This window comes from Bactrocera latifrons, unplaced genomic scaffold, assembly GCF_001853355.1.
Source record: "Bactrocera latifrons isolate USDA-ARS-PBARC rearing strain unplaced genomic scaffold, ASM185335v1 scaffold_130, whole genome shotgun sequence".
Classification (NCBI taxonomy): Eukaryota; Metazoa; Arthropoda; class Insecta; order Diptera; family Tephritidae; genus Bactrocera; species Bactrocera latifrons.
In genome coordinates this window covers 192,086-209,035 of record NW_017534742.1, presented here as the reverse complement: position 1 = coordinate 209,035, position 16,950 = coordinate 192,086, and the positions used below count along the sequence as shown (strand labels likewise).

Below are 16,950 nucleotides of genomic sequence, written 5' to 3'. Positions count from 1 at the left end.
GACCACTGTTACGCTCTCGCACCATCACGTCATTAAAGAACTTGACATAGGGCTAAAAGTTTTGAAAAAGTGGGATTTGCCCCTCCCTATAATGGTTTTCAAATAAATACAGGGATTGTCCGTAAAGTAATAGGACTGAGTTGATTTAAAAAAAGGCAATATTCTTTAAAAACTTTCAAAATAGGCACCTTCTGCGTCGAAGCAGCGCTGCCAGAGCGATTTCACGGATATTATTTGTTGTGTCAAAATGCTTTCCTTTCATCGGCCATTACAGGCAAGGAAAAAAAGTCCTGAGGGGGTCACATCTGGGCTTTAGGGCGGCTGCTTAAGAGTTGGGATGTCGGCATTGCTTGGATAGCTGTTCACAAGAAAGGCGTTGAATCAGGGTGTTGTAGTGGTGCAACTTTTAAGAAGTCTTCGTGTGCCACGCCTGAGCTTGCCCCTTTGTCTCGCGATCAGTGACGAAAGATCCATAACTCGTCACCTGTGATTACGTTGTTGAAAAACTGAGGATCACTTTCACACATGTTCAAATCAAAACGTCTTTATCGCAGATTTACCGAGCTGCACACAGAATTTAATCACGTACATCTGCTTGACCTGACTCTCCAGGTGCTCGGAGATAGCTAGGAATACCCTCTACTGAATCCAGTTAGTGCGCGCACGCTCCGAAGTACAGACGCGCCGAAAAGTCAGTCCTATGTATTACGGACAATTCTATATCTTTCTAAGCGTCCAAGACAAAACAACCAAATTCACTCAAGAACTTCCACCGAAAGCCTGAAAATTAATAAAATCCATGACCTCACTTCTTATATAACGGTTCTGTAAAAAACAGAGGCCTTAAATTTTACCACCGAGTTGGTGTTGGATACCTTTATAAGAGGAGGGGGTAGGGCGGCATTCAACGCCCTATTTTCGTTCAAATCACATATCCCGGGATCGGCGGGACCGATAGATCTAAAATTAAGAGAAAATTCTTTCCTGTTAATAGTATGTCTGTATGTCATGCCGACATAAAATAAGGAACCGGGTGACTTTATATGTCATATATCGGCCAGTGTAATAGTTACTTTAATAAATTGAGGAAGAGTGTTTAACTTATAACAGTGTATCTTTGTGACTATATTGGCCAAAATTGGGCCAAAGCTTGATGCCCTCCTTAAACTATTACCAGGAATTTCGAACACCCGAAAGATTTTATTACAGTTTGGTAATTATACAAGTATGTAAGGAACCTTGATAAAGCCATATTAGCATTTTATTAGTCTGTGGTGTCTTAATTGTATCTAGTCTTGGTTAAAATATATAAAAAATCAAGTGAGATCCAATATAATAATTTTCATTATTCTGACAAGTTCAGGCTGGTTAAAAAGTGTGATTTTTGTGGTTTAACCTTGGCCTAATTCGTGAATGATATGAGGTACACATTCAGTTGAGAGTGCCTTCTATCTCGAAAAACTTTACTATACGGTTAATCGAAATTATTTTGGGGACTTGATTTGACGTTTTCCTCGGTAACAGCCACTTTTGAGCGACAACGCGTTCACCGCCTTTGTTGCACATTTCAGCATTTGTGAATTAATCATACCAATCCTTCGTAGTTGATTTTCTTGGAGCAGTATCCGGAAATTCGTCATGAAGTCAAGGTTTTGCTTCAACTGTCCCCTTTTGAAAGTCAGGGATAACTAAAAATCATATATATTTAGCAACGCAGTGTTCTGATATTTTTTTCCACATTTACAAATATTTTAGGTAAGTAAGTATTACAATCAATTTGTCAAGTATAATGTGTATTAGCTCGGTGTAAATTGGACATAAGCAGATCCTATGACGAAAGTACGAGAGAAATTGTTATTAATATGCTTAATGATGCGAAGTCCTATTTTGTGATTCCACAATCGTTAAAAGAATCTCTAAAAGAATGATTTTCACCTCGGTTGAGACTGTCAAAAGGTGTTCGATTCGCCATTGAACTCTAAATTAGTTGAAAATAGTCCTATTTTCGAATGAAATGAAAATAAGTAGCGTCTTGCCCGATGGAAAAATTTATGTTCGGTTTTCGCAATGTAAAAAACTACACTCGTCATATAATAAGTAATGGAGAGGTGTTAGGCCTATAATAAAAATTGAGAGTCATATGGATTAGCACCAGTATATTTTTATTCTGAGAGATGTAATGCTTACATACCTCGACAGCAAAATGCTTGTCACCTGGCTGTCTCAGAGAGAGCGACATCAAAAACATACCGCGAGTTCAACTGAACGATAGATGAACGAAAATATGATTTCCCCGAACTATTCAAAAAGGTAGAGAAGAAATGGGAAGCAATTGCCAAAAAATATGTAAGAAGCTAATTGAATCAATGCCTCACAAATGTGAAGAAGACATTCAAAATAATGGCTTTTATATGTGACCGAGGGGTTTTGGCTGATCTTTTTTTCAAATAGTGAAAAACTAGTGCAGAATAAACAGCAGTGAAATATTGGTTAATTATCCTCTAGAAGTTTAAACTCTTCTAGTCAACTTTTCGATTTGTGATTTGATTTGATTTGAACATCAACGGGGCAATTTAGGTGACAGCAGCTGCAAATATGAAGAATAAAGCCATACCTTACTCTTATGTGGTATAAACTTGCATTTATGAAACTAAAAAGTTAATGATATTTGCCTCTAGATTCCACGACTACTAGATTCCACGACTACTATGACAAAAGCTGATTTCTATTAAAAAAAAACTGTGAATTGGAGGTTCTAAACGAAGAATAATAATATTTATTTGCGATTACTTATTTTACGAAAAACAAATTTCATCCGCAATTCGAATTCTGGTAAAATCGAACATCCGCTCGCTGCAATCGTCGCGTACAATCAAAATCTCCGCTTGCCCGATCCACGCACTTGCCAGATTTGATTAAAACGCGCCATTCATGAGCTCAACGTAAATTGCTGATGAATTTAATACAAAGTGAAAACACTTGTGTCGGCGCAGATAAATGCAGCAAGAAGGCCACACAACAGCACTCACATGAACGCGCGCCATAATAAATAGGGACAACAGCAAATAAAGTTGCATCGCACCACCGAAGCACCAAACCGAAAAATGCACACAAATCAGGAAAAAAACAAGGAAAATGGATCGAAATTACTGGCAAAACTCTGCGAATGAGAAATGACAGCTAGGGATCGAACTAGTGTGGCAGGCGAGTAAATGAGTGCGTGCATAAGCGCAGGAAGCGAACTAAGTCGACTGGCGATGGCCACACGCAGCCGTTGATGGAACACATTGAGGTTGCGTGCAACATGACGATTGTGCCGATTGTGCAATGCTTTCAAATGCGCACAACAAAACAATGCAATTACAACAAAAAATAATACAACTGCACACACATACTTAAAACGCACCGAATTGTAACCGAAAACGCCAAAAAGAAGCAAACACCCCAGTGATAATGCTCAGCGATGCACCAGAAGCAAAAGCAAACGACCCACTTTCGTTCCATTGACCAGCCGACCAAGCTCTGCCGCACAAAGCCAACAACGCACCTAACTCTGGCTCTTGTGTTGTGACATGTAAGCAGCTGGAGTGCGTATGCATGTGCTAACAGCCTGCATTTTCCCCTGCGCCATGTGGCATGGGGCCTTTTTAATGACTAAAAATAAAAATACTAAAAAACGTTAAAAAAAGTTGAAATATTTCGTCAAATAAACAAAAAGAACACAGCAGCGCACAAAAAGTTTAATGTAATATGCGAGTAAGTGGAGGAAAAAAAACGGCAAACGAAAAATTATTATAATATGCAACGGCATAAAAATGGCCGCCGTAGCGTTGAGAACATTACGAGCACACAAACACTTAATTAAAGAGCATGCCACCGTGCATGCGATGGCCCCAAAATCTGCCGTTCGTTCATATACCCCTACGTAAGCCCACGTGTAGTAGTTGTAATCTCCTCTGCCGCTCCGCCGATCCGCCGCGATATCAACATAATGCGCGCAACGTAAACATTTCATTTGCATTAAGTGCAGCATGACCAAAAAGTCCAAAATGCAAATTGCAAATGGCAACATCACGCATTAAGCGCATATGCAGCATGCACGCGCAACGCGCCACACGTTAGCAAAACCCAAAAAAATACGTCAGAAAGAAAAAAAACGCGCGCTCACAAAACAACCAAATATAAGAATAAAATTTCGCAAGCAAAAAAACCGGAAAACCTGTCTATCGCCGATACAAAAAAGTTGCAAAATGTATTGAAAAATTGCAGCCTTTCGCGTGCGACGTCGGCTTTGCAACAAAAGCGCACCGCAGCGCAGCGCAAAAATTCAAAACAAAAAGTAATAAAACTTAATGAAAAAAAACGAGCAGAAAAATTAAAAAATAATAAAAATACTAGGAGCCAACTACTTAACACTCGTACGCGCACATTGTTTTCAATCAGCCAATAAAAATGCAGTCATTATAGTGGCCATAAAACGCTCAGCCGCGGTGCAGCGGGTACCAGGCGGCAGGGCAGCGCGTCATACGCTGCGTATGAGTGAAATGCGTTCGTTAGCTAAATCCGCGCGTGTGTGTGAATGAGTGCCACGTGGCAGGGGTGAGTTTTGCATGTTGCATTGCACGCACCGCTGTCGACACCGGCACGCGCCGCGCGCTCTCCGCTCTCCCAGCAGCGCAGCTAAAATAAAAATGAGAAATCACAAAAATCGAGGAGAAATTGCAAAAAAAAACTTGTAAAAATAGACTAAAATCGCGTGTCCAGTCCTGCGCTAGGCCTGCTCACCAACGTCGCTACACGTGTGGTAGTGTTTGTCAGTGCGTGTCGGCAAGTGCGCGAGCGAGTGAGTGAAATGACAACAAAAAGAGTGGCAATCGGCGTCCACACGCACAAAAAGGAACCACAACAGTGTTGGCCGCAGCTGCAACAACAAAACTCCAATGCGATGGGTGGGGACGTTAGCCGAAAAATAAACGGAAAAAATGACACGACCACCAAAAACGGCAAACGAAACACGAATAAAATCAAACGAAATTGCAAAGACTGAAAAAAGTTCAAAAAAGGAATTTCATAAAATTTGCCTGCCTAAATACAATATATGTTGCCAGCCGGAGTGGACTTGAGGTCTGGCGTGTGCGGAAGTGTGCAAGTGCTGGGCGCATTCCCGGTAGGCGTAAGAACGTCACGTGGCATTTGGAAATTGTCATTTTTGTTGTTTCATCTGTTTTTGTTGCTAGCATACATGCATATATTTACCGCGGCAGGACTTATTCTGGGGCAACCCAGATATATTCATATGACAAATGGTCGGTGGAACAAAATAAAGAAATCACTAAATATTTTTTCTAAACACTCTTGAACAAAGTCAGGCTTTGCTCTCAAAGTGGGGATTATTGTTGTACCCTTATGAAAGGGCGAATAATAAGCAAAAGACACTGAACACACAAAGGAAGTAATGAATATGTGTTAATTAAAGAAGTCCAGCTCATGAACATCAAGTTTATGTGCGAGCCCCCTGAGTAAGACTTATTTAAGTAGTTGATAAATCACTGTGTGCGGAAGTGTCAAAGTTGGTCTGAAAAAAAAAAACTTCACTAACTATGTACTTTCCAACTAGAAATAAGTCCAAACTTGGAAACGCAATTCTTTGATGCTGAAAGGAAATCGAAAATGTTCGGATTACGATAAATTTAAACTTGCATTAGTAGAAAGTATTAGCAAAGTTAAAGGTGACTTCATTTGCATAAAACTTGGAATAAATGTCCATCCAAATATGATTATTTCAGGCCACAACCTTTAAAACTTGCCTCTTGGGTTCCAAAGATTCAAATTGGTCGGTATCACCTGCGGTGTCATGTGAATCCGCCACTGTTCGCGGCCGTACCATATGTGGGCTATTCTCGGCCCATCAATTTGCGGGCGCCATAAGTGAGAGTGAGCAAAAAGGCTGAACAAACTCCGACAGGATGCAACTCCTCTTATTGCCTACACACACGAAGCACAAAAAATATGAACCGTTTGTTTTGTTTGTTTTTGAGATGCAACACAAAAAGTGAAAAAGTAAAAAAAAAAAAACTAAATAGATTTTTGTGTTTTTCCCCAAAGGGAACGAACGTATCGCACTGACCCACAGCTCAGTGACAGCGGCAGAATCAGCAGCAGCACCAAAAACAACATAAGCGAATATCGAAAAGGAATAAAACTAAAAAACGTTGAAATAGAGAATTATTGCAATTGTTGTTGTCGCTGTAGGCGCCCACTCAGCGCGGCGTACGCAACAAAACCACGGATGGTGCAGGCAGAGCAGGGCAGGCTGGAAACGCGAATTTGCAAGGGCCATGAGTGTGCGCTTGCTTTACTTGGGATGGTTGGGTTATGCATTTTTCATCGAAACAAAACAAAAAAAGCTCCTTAAAGCGGAAAAATAAAATAAAAATGCCCATCGCGGGAATAAAAAAAATCGTCAAAAGTGACCAGCAAAACATACAATTAATTCTCTTTTAAATAAAATAAAAAGTGCAAAGCAGCGAGGATTGGCAACACACACGCGCACACTATGGACCATATTGATACATATGTGTGCGTGTGTGTTGTTGTTGCATATGCGTAAATAGCCGGCGTTGCAACGCCGTCGTGCATAAATAGTGCAGTTGTAGCGGAGGCAGGGACGAGCCCGTGTGGGCATGGGATGCACATATTTGTGTGTTTGGCTGTTCGTGGCAATATCTATGCTTGCATATACGATTCCTGCGTGCAACGGACACCAACTGTCGATGCGTTTGACAATTCAGCGGGCGACGCGGCGAACGGCGCCGTTATTTGCGACGCGCAAAACAAGAAAGCTGTTAAAATGGGAAAATTAAAAACTCCGCCCCGAATGCTGACACACACACATACACACATAGTACTTGCATGCAAACATTTTGCTTGTTTTTTACAAAAATACACCTAATAAAACTAAAAAGTATAAAAATCGAGTTCGAGAACAAAAATGCAACAAAATAATTGCACACACCAGCGTAAATAATCGAATTTATTTTACTTACACACACACTTAAATAGTACATGTGATGTAGACACATCTATGCACACATGGCTGTATACATACTTGCATATGTGGCGATTGACTCCAATTGATTCTGTACGGGAGGACTTTACAAAGAGTGGACTCTGTGCGGAAGAATATACTCGTAAATATAAAAAATAGGTTTTGATAACTGTAAGCTCACATATAGTTACAACTTAGAAGAATGTCTTTCACTATCAAGAATATATACGAGTCTCGGTGAATTATAAACCAAGACCATCCTGAGGCATCTCTTGAATTTGGGGTCACACCTCACCTTTAATAGTTAGATACAAAGTTGTCGTTTGTTTTGTAGCATGCTATAGAGCTTGAGAAACGTATTGTTGTGAAATTTACTGCAGGGGCCATATAAAGGAGCGCAAATTTGGTGTGGCACTCGTGGTGGCAAAGAAACTCCATCGCCGAGTCCTGGCACTTATTCCTGGTGGATGAGCGTCTAGCCACCATCCGCATCAAGACTAAGTTCTTCAACATATCGTTGATTTGCGCCCACGCCTCGTCGGAGAAGGACGATGTGACCAACGTTGCTTTCTATGACCACTTGGAGCGCACCTATAAGAGCTGCCGTTGTCACGATGGTGCTTGACGCGTTTAACGCCACGGTGGGCACCGAAAGTATCTTTTGAACAAAGGTCGGTAAATTCAGCAATTATGATGAAACGTTCCCAAACAAAACATACTGTCTACCTCGCAACGTTACAATCGGCAAAAACATTCCATTGCCCGACCACGTAAAAGTTCGAATAGCAATTACCCGTCTGAAGAACAACAAAGCGGCGGGACCGATGGATTGCCGGCCGAGATTTTCAAATACGGCGTCGAAGAACTGATAAAGAACGTGGCCTTAGACCTGGAATTAACAACTGACCAGATATTCACCATGCACCAAATCTTGAAAAAGATCCGTGAAAAGGGAATCGACACACACCACCTCTTCTGAATTTGGTATCCCCGTATAACTTATGCGGCTGTGGAAACTGACGATGGACATCACTCCGAGCCACTCGATACTAAACGAGGTCAATGCGACTCTTTATTGTTTAACTTTTTTAACCTGCTTCTGAAGAAAACAATTCGAGCTGCTGACCTGAATAGAGAAGGCACAATCTCTTATAAGAGTATACAGCAACTGGTGCACGCTGATGAAATAGATATCAAGGTTTCAAAAAAACAGTCGTCGCACTCCCACGTCAGTGTTGACAGTCATAACTTCAAAGTCGTAGACAATTTCGTCTATTTTGGAACCAGTATTAACAGCAACAAAAATGTCTGCCTTGAGATCCAACTTGGACTAACTCTTACCAATAAGTGCTACTTCGGACTGAGTTGGCAAATGAGAAATAAAGTCCTATCTCGACGAACAAAAACCAAACTCTATAAGTCACTCTTTATTTCCGTCTTGCTATATGGTGCAGAGGCCTGGACGATGACAACATCAAATTCAAGTTCTGCGAAAGACTTACCGTTCTTTGACATAGGACAGCGAATTAAAAGACAGTGGCTACGCTGGCTAGGTCAAGTCGTCCAAATGGAAGAAAACACTCCAGCTCAGAAAATATACGACACAGTACCCGCCGGAGGAAGCAGTGGAAGAGGAAGACCTCTACTCCTTTGGAGAGATCAAGTAGGAAAGCGCCTGGTTCTACTTGGTATGTCGAATTGGCGCCAAATGTCGGTTGCACCAAAGCTTGTTTTCTTTTTCTTTGTTCTCAGACTTAAGTAGAATGCTCCCGAAATTTCGATCTATTGTGAAGTTAAATGCTAATCAGTAAAAACTGATATCGAGTTCCAACACCAAAGTCCCCAAAATTAGTATAAAAAGAAAATGTAAAGCTAACGGTTGTTTGTATCATTTAAAAATAATCGATATTGATCGTGCGTATATATGATGTCAGGATGCCGAGACCAGTTGAAATCCGGATGTCTGTCTTCCCATCCGTCCATCCATCCACGCAAGCTGTAACTTAAGTAAAAATTAAGATGTCGCCATGATACTATGTTCACGTGTTCCTTAATCGAATCGGGAGGAACACTGCCTAGATGGGAGTAATGGGACCTTTGACACACGTCATTAATCGAAAACTTAAAATTGCCATAACAAAGCCGCAAATAATGATTAAAAAAACTATAACTTAATACGACTGAACAAACTAGCCGATTTAATTCTATCCAATATATTGTGGAGCATACACTTCTGCTTTAATTAAAATAAAAATGGGTTTTAAAATTTCTTAATATTGGGCATCTCGCCTTCCTATACATACATATTTCCTAAACCATTCAAGCTATATCACAAAAATGTGAATAGGACAAATAATTTCGTAATCGTATGATTACCACGCCCACTTCCCACATAACGGTTTTGCATCAACTGATGAGCAACACCTCAATAAAAATTGTGCTGGAGAATCGACAAATAGTCAAAGATTTTATTAATATCGTTAGAATATCGGAATAATCGATCAGTGAAGAGCATTTTAAAAGATAATAAGAAAAATTAAAGCACGATTGGTTCCAAAGTAAACGACTATCAGGATGTTGTTATTACTGATGATGAGTCTTGTAATCAAATTTGTATAATCAAATATAAACCACGTCAAAGCAGGTCAAAAATCAAGGTTATGTAGCCAGTTTCCTTTTATTATCGCGGTGGGGTGCACTCCCGTCAAACTGTTTGCAAGGAATACTATTTGAGTGCTATGAATCATTTGCTCGAAACCATTCGTAAAGATAGGCCGGAATTTTGGGTCGACATTGTTTTTACACCACTATAATTCAACGTCGAATACTGTATTAATTCTGCCGCAACCACTGTGTTCGACTGATTTAGCTCCGTGTGACCACTTTTTATACGACAGCTCCAGGGAAACCGTTTTGAGTTAATTGAAGACAAGAACGCTTTCGATCATTGGGAAAAAAGGTTGACACAAATTTTTTGGGGCCAAGGGGGCATAGATTTTGAAGAACAAATTAAAAATTTAAAAATTATACACAAAGTATTTTTTTCTGCTCATACATAGTAGTCACTTTCACTGCCGGGACCCAAAATATAGTTTCAGAACTAATTGAGCCTATGGTTTATAACCATAGATTGTACTCCATTCTCGATTGTGCTGAACTATGGTCCTTGCAAGTTGTACAAAAGATTCAGTTACTCCCGAACTTAGCTTTTTTATAAAATGTGTGTTTAGCGCTCACTTGAAAGAGAGCGAAGGCATTCCATTCAAGTGATTAGCGAACTCAACGCATTTCTCACGGTTGCTTCCTCTAATTTCGCATCTAGCTCGAAGAAGGGCACTAGTACCTTCACTCCAAGGACAACAGTCACCAGAGCAATGAAAGTTGCAAAAGCCAACATCGAAGGGCAATGCAAAGCGGACAGCAGAGGTCTAATCTAACAACTTTTGTCATTTATTTCCCACTACGCTTCTCTATAACTGACAAGTAATTCAATGATTTTTTTAGTACTCTCTCAACAGGTCGCCAATTATATAACAGAATTATATGTAGAAAAAATCAACAATTAGGAAAATATTCATGTATTCAACTGTTTACTCTCAACAGCAGCTACCGTAGCAACATTAAAACTCCGAAGTACAATACGCACCGCCAACAGCCTATCGCCATCATCTAAATTGAAATACCAATTGGCGGAGAAAAGTGGAGGAAAAGACTGCTGAAGCAAAAACCGGTGCTTGGCCCTGTTCTGAAGAGGAAAAGGCAAACTGTTTTGTAACTCATATTTGAGAAGTATATTAACCTCACACGGCAGAGAACAATTTCTCGATTCCATCTCTGGCCCAGAATGTACTAAGAACAATCCCCGAAGTGTATACAACTTCATCTGAGATAAAAGTTATAACAAAAACTTTGAATAAAAAGAAATCACCTGGCTACGACCACATAACAATGCAAATGATAATAAAGTTGCCAACAATTGYTTTTAATCTTTTGTTTCAACTTTTCAATGCCATCCTAAAGTTTAGATATTTTCCAAAAACATGGAAAAAGTCGCAGATTATCATGTCACACATATCGACCAATAAGCTTGTTGACCGTTCTCTACAAGCTTTTTGAAATGTTAATGAATTTTGTTCAGAGGATTTTCCAATTATGACTGGAGTTCCCCAACGAGTGCAAAAGTACTAACTTCAAGATTCGCAGACTAGAGAGCTATTTAAATATATATTAAATTTAAAAATACCGAAAATCAAATCACCGAAAATCAAAAAAGATCCTGGCGTAGTTCGTTTGAACGCGCTCAGGATCATAACCATTAGTCAGTAGAAATCTCTCTCTGTGCTTCGATAGAAATAAGGGCGGACAAGATAAAATATTTTTCACATATCGGTATTTTGTTTTAGCTGTAAAATTGTTTATATTGTCGGTAGTTTGATGGATCGATTTTTTGCATTTCGGTAAAACTTAACCGCAAGCCTAAATTGGTAATAGCGTAGAAATTGAAACTTATCCTTGAACCATAACATCTTTCTAAACAATTCAGTCATTAAAACAATAAGGATGTATGGTACAACAATTATGCGGCTATGCCGTGCAAATAGTATACAATCAAAAGCGAAACCTAACAGCTGTACTGTGATATATGCGAACGAGAATATCCAGAGAGATATTAAAATACCAATGGTAAACACAAAAGGGACCAAAACCTGTCGAAGCTTCAAAATCATCCTGATCCTCTAGCGAAAATCTTGTCCTTCCAAGCTAGCCGAACATGTGTTCAGAAGAGGTTTTGATGATCCACGTTCTATCTCTCGTCCGTTACTATTGATGTACTAAAGCAGTAAATCATTAGTTATTAAGCTTCTAAAACATGTTGTTAGACTTGAGTTATGTAAGCAAACTCAAAAAATAATTATTTTGTTAAAAAAAGTGTTTATACCAAATGAACACATCCCTGCATTGTCCCCTAATTCGTATTTAGACGAGTAAAACACAACAGGAAAAAATGCTCACTTCGGTTGACCCAAGCTAAATACCCTTCACAGGTGTATTTCTATTAGTACAACTTACATTTGATTAGATGTTGCCTTGGAAATAATTTATACCAAATTTCGTGAATATAGCTTGTCAAATGTAAGAGTTTTCCATACAAGAACTTGATTTCGATCGTTCAGTTTGTATGACTGCTATATGTTATAGTGGTCCGATATCGGCAGTTCCGACAAATGAGCAGCTTCTTGAAGATTCTTGTAATAAACCACATCAGTCACACCGGTAAACACAACGTCGACAACCCCGACAAAAAGTAAATAAATAAACACATAAATAAACTTTAAAGATTGTCTCAAAAGCGTAAATTAAAAAACTCCTTCAGTATATATTAATATCATCACCTAATATTATCACCAACTTATTAGGTTATCAAATATCTCGCTTCCGTTTTTTTGATCTATATTCAGGACTTTATAAAAAGTGTCACAGTGATCGGATTTAGTTCGAATATGCATCGTTTCGTTCAATTATCTGTTTTCATCTAAACGGCAACTTCATAATACCCCTACCTAGAAAAAATAGTTATCACCTTAGCAACAATGTGTTTAGTTCTTTTGTTTTCAAATATTCTGAGGAGAGCATAACTACTTGTACTTCGTTCTTCCATTCATAAATTTCAAAACAAAAATTTCGTATCCTTTCCGCCAAATTGGTAGCTCATCTCATTCATAAAATAACGCATTAATTCACAATTCTTATTTCATATTTTCGTATCTAAACACACTACTGAATGATATTAAGTCTTTAGTCTTCAAGACAGCAAGACTACAAGTGCTAATCGTTGAATGTTCAACGCACACTTCATAAATTGTCCGCGGAACTGAGGAATTTCAAGCGATTCGGCGGCGTCCAACGTGAATTTGAAACGCTCCGTGGCAAAACTGATTTATGCGCGTGTGGATGTGTGTGTGTATGTGCAAATATATGCGCAAGTAAAGTGGAGCGAGCTTTCATACCTTTTGGGGGCCGCAAGGGCCTCTTATACACACATTTATCCGTACACAAAAGCCACAAAACACCATCTCACCAGTGCCACTAAGAAAAGCCGAACGAATTTTCTTAGCAATTGGTTGAAGGCGTGCCACATCGCTTAGCATAGAAGGGGACCAGTATTGCACCTTATAAATAACATCAGCCACTTGTCAGAATTGCCAATGAACAGCTCCCCACCCCGCAGTGATCGTTCTCGATGCTTTTGCAACTGGGAGTGGCGAAATGGGGAGATTTTCAAAATATTTTCTGTTTTCATTTTCGCTAAGGAATTTCACTAAATTTATAGACCATTCGCGTCTGTATATATGTGTGCACGTATCATTTCTTTGCGCTTTGTTAGCGCAATCTGGGCGTATTAAGTTGACAAGTTAATATTATACCAATGAATGTGGATGTGTATGTGGATTACAGAAAAGTGCGGCGGGTTATAAATACACACCTCATTTTATGATGTTAATGATCTTCGGGCTGAGGTTCGCGAGACTTCACACTAATCTAAGCACAGATACAAATTCACTCATTCACATGTATGTATTCATAAGGCTATCTTTTTCTGTGTGAGGCGGAGAGGCCCATGTTACTTGTTTCAAAATTTTGATGCCCACATACTCCTTGAACTTCAATTAGTCATTGTACCATGAATAAATTAAAATGAGAGATTTTTTAAGCAAAAATATCTGACTACTATATGGTCCGTACAAACAAATTTAAAATTAGAAAACTCGTTATAACCTTAAGTACCTGTAAACTGTTCCGCCTTTGATGCGTTTGAATTTCCACATATGTTTGAGGTAAGGTCGCATTTGGGGTTTTTCAGCTAGTTATAATCTCAGTTAATAATAAATTATAACATTTGGGGTCAAGAATTTATCTTTCTATGGCTTAGATCGCCTCCTGCATGAAGGGAGTTCATACTTTTCACATCGCCGATCATCTGCTGTAACTTTTTGCTCTATATTGACTTCTTTTTATAGGAATTAGAAAAAGAAGAAGAGAATTCAAACTGGATTAAGGCAAGGAAACCTTATTTAAAAAAACCTAGTCCGGTCATATTTTATTTTTATTCTTATTTTAATACAAAACCGATTTATTAAGACATAATATTCATGGAAATAACCCCATACATAGATATGGTAACCTATTGCTTTTGAAAAGATTAACAAGACCAGATTAGGTAGAATCAACCATTCTTTGGAGAATACCAATAAGGCCGCAACTTGCCCACCGTTTGCGCTGTAACATAGTTGGTTTCACATAATCGAAACTGGTACGGATTTGTGCTAGGCAAAACTACTTATAGTATATTGTTCTACAATAACAACAATAAATCTCTTATGCACAATATTTCATAGGACAACGATTCCCGACTACCTTTTTTTATATAAAGCAATTTAAACATTGGAGCCCACTGTGGCAAAAATTGAGACAGCAAATGATCATTGGGTAAAGCGAGGGTGCAAAAAGACTTGTCCGTCATCACATTATAAAATACATGTCGCACAATGTGGTGTGGCACAAGAAGTGATTACTATGCATGCCACACCATCTATGGCGATCGTTACACTTCCAAGAGCGTTCTCTCATTGCAGTACCCCTACAACACGTCCCTACCCCATTTGTATTTATAAACAAGCGAAAACAAAGAACGACGGCAAGCAAAAATTATTCTTGATCCTGCGCGCCTACTAGTGGCGCCCATTCTCTGGGACTTTAGTTGCAAACAACACAGATGTATGTATAGTACACTAACAATAATTGACAAAACAAAAATTTCATTACTTCTTGGCAGCAGAATTGTGCGTCACATCGAAGGCAAGCATTGCATGCGAATAGAAATTCATCTCATTTTGACGCCCTTTCTCCGACTACATGACAAGCAAATCAACTGCAGATGAGAAAGAAAGAATTGATATGTGTCCGATATTGTGGAGAGCATCCAAGCATCAAAATGGTATTTCATTTTTGAGAGCACTGTGTCAATTTAAAAGGCGCTGCGTCCAACATAACCGAATCACTTTGGTTGCTGTCACGTCGGAAGTCACACGTTACTGCAGATCTTCACGTCTATTGTGAATTTGGATTTTGTACTTAATCTGTTACTGCCGTAGTTTGTGTAAGTTTCCTCACATTACACTGGTGATATCAGATGTCTCCACTAATTCGTGTGTTTTACTGTCTTTGCAGTGAAAAATTATAAAACTTCAAGATGTGTGACGATGAAGCATCTGCTCTGGTTGTCGATAATGGCTCCGGAATGTGCAAGGCTGGCTTCGCAGGTGATGATGCCCCTCGTGCGGTATTCCCATCGATTGTGGGTCGTCCACGCCATCAGGGTGTGATGGTGGGTATGGGTCAGAAAGACTCGTATGTCGGTGATGAGGCACAGAGCAAACGTGGTATCCTCACCTTGAAGTACCCCATCGAGCACGGCATCATCACAAACTGGGACGACATGGAGAAAGTGTGGCATCACACATTTTACAATGAGTTGCGTGTGGCGCCTGAGGAGCACCCAGTTCTGCTGACCGAAGCTCCACTTAATCCCAAAGCAAATCGCGAGAAAATGACCCAAATTATGTTCGAAACATTTAACTCACCCGCAATGTATGTCGCCATTCAGGCTGTATTGTCACTTTATGCCTCTGGCCGTACCACAGGCATTGTATTGGACTCTGGCGATGGTGTCTCCCACACAGTCCCCATCTATGAAGGTTATGCCTTGCCTCATGCTATCTTGCGTCTGGACTTGGCCGGTCGCGATTTGACCGACTACCTCATGAAGATTCTAACAGAGCGTGGCTACTCATTCACCACCACTGCTGAGCGTGAAATCGTGCGGGACATCAAGGAAAAGTTGTGCTATGTCGCACTGGACTTTGAGCAAGAAATGGCAACAGCTGCTGCATCTACCTCATTGGAGAAGTCTTATGAATTGCCTGATGGTCAAGTGATTACTATTGGTAATGAACGGTTCCGCACACCCGAAGCGCTCTTCCAGCCGTCATTCTTAGGTATGGAATCCTGCGGTATCCATGAAACTGTCTACCAATCCATCATGAAGTGCGATGTAGATATCCGAAAGGATTTGTATGCCAACAACGTATTGTCCGGTGGTACCACTATGTACCCAGGTAAGTATAGCACATCAGAAGCTTTTTGTGTTTTTTCTGCAGAAGAAAATAAAATATATTTGTACGTGTTCACAGGTATCGCTGATCGCATGCAAAAGGAAATTACTGCCTTGGCTCCTTCGACCATTAAGATTAAGATCATTGCTCCACCTGAGCGCAAATATTCCGTTTGGATTGGTGGCTCTATTTTGGCCTCTCTCTCCACCTTCCAGCAGATGTGGATCTCCAAGCAGGAGTACGACGAATCCGGTCCCGGTATCGTGCACCGCAAGTGCTTCTAAGCTCTGAATTCATCTGTTGCCAACCAAACCGTGGTGATCCAAATAATCGGCTGATCACCATGACCTACTTCCCACCGTATCCGAATAGCTGCCGAGTCAACGCCAGCGCTGCAGGACTAAAACGAACATACATATATGATATAGAAAATACAATGAAATATAAAAGGGAACATTAAACTCAACCCATTCGAAATGTATCCTTTTTTCTCATTCGATTTGGTTTCCATTTACTTCCTAGATTATTGCAGTGTTTGCTTGTATGAACAGAAATAAACTTTATTCGTTCGCCAGCAAACAACAGCGAAGTCTCTTTACTTCCGCAGTTTCAGTTCATTTGGGGTTGCGGGGCGAGTAGGTGTGTCGAGGACTGTGAAACACCCGAACTACTAACAACGATTGCTTACATAGTAAGCAGATTTCGAATTATTTGAAGTGATCCCACTTT

At 39.8% G+C, this 16,950-nt stretch overlaps 1 protein-coding gene across 1 annotated transcript; it reads left to right on the top strand.

Moving 5' to 3' along the window:
* The first annotated feature begins 15,096 nt into the window (after positions 1–15,096).
* Positions 15,097–16,702, top strand: LOC108964939 (actin-5, muscle-specific). The gene is made up of 3 exons (XM_018926986.1): positions 15,097–15,206; positions 15,278–16,224; positions 16,300–16,702. The coding sequence occupies exons 2-3, from the start codon at positions 15,300–15,302 to the stop codon at positions 16,503–16,505; spliced, it is 1,131 nt and encodes a 376-aa protein (XP_018782531.1). The 5' UTR covers positions 15,097–15,206; positions 15,278–15,299; the 3' UTR covers positions 16,506–16,702.
* The last annotated feature ends 248 nt before the right edge of the window (positions 16,703–16,950 follow it).

Bases quoted from the DNA above. Each gene is read 5' to 3' on its own strand.
- LOC108964939 (XM_018926986.1), top strand. From the start codon at position 15,300: ATGTGTGACGATGAAGCATCTGCTCTGGTTGTCGATAATGGCTCCGGA. The intron at 16,225-16,299 runs GTAAGTATAGCA...ACGTGTTCACAG, and splicing joins TGGTACCACTATGTACCCAG to GTATCGCTGATCGCATGCAA.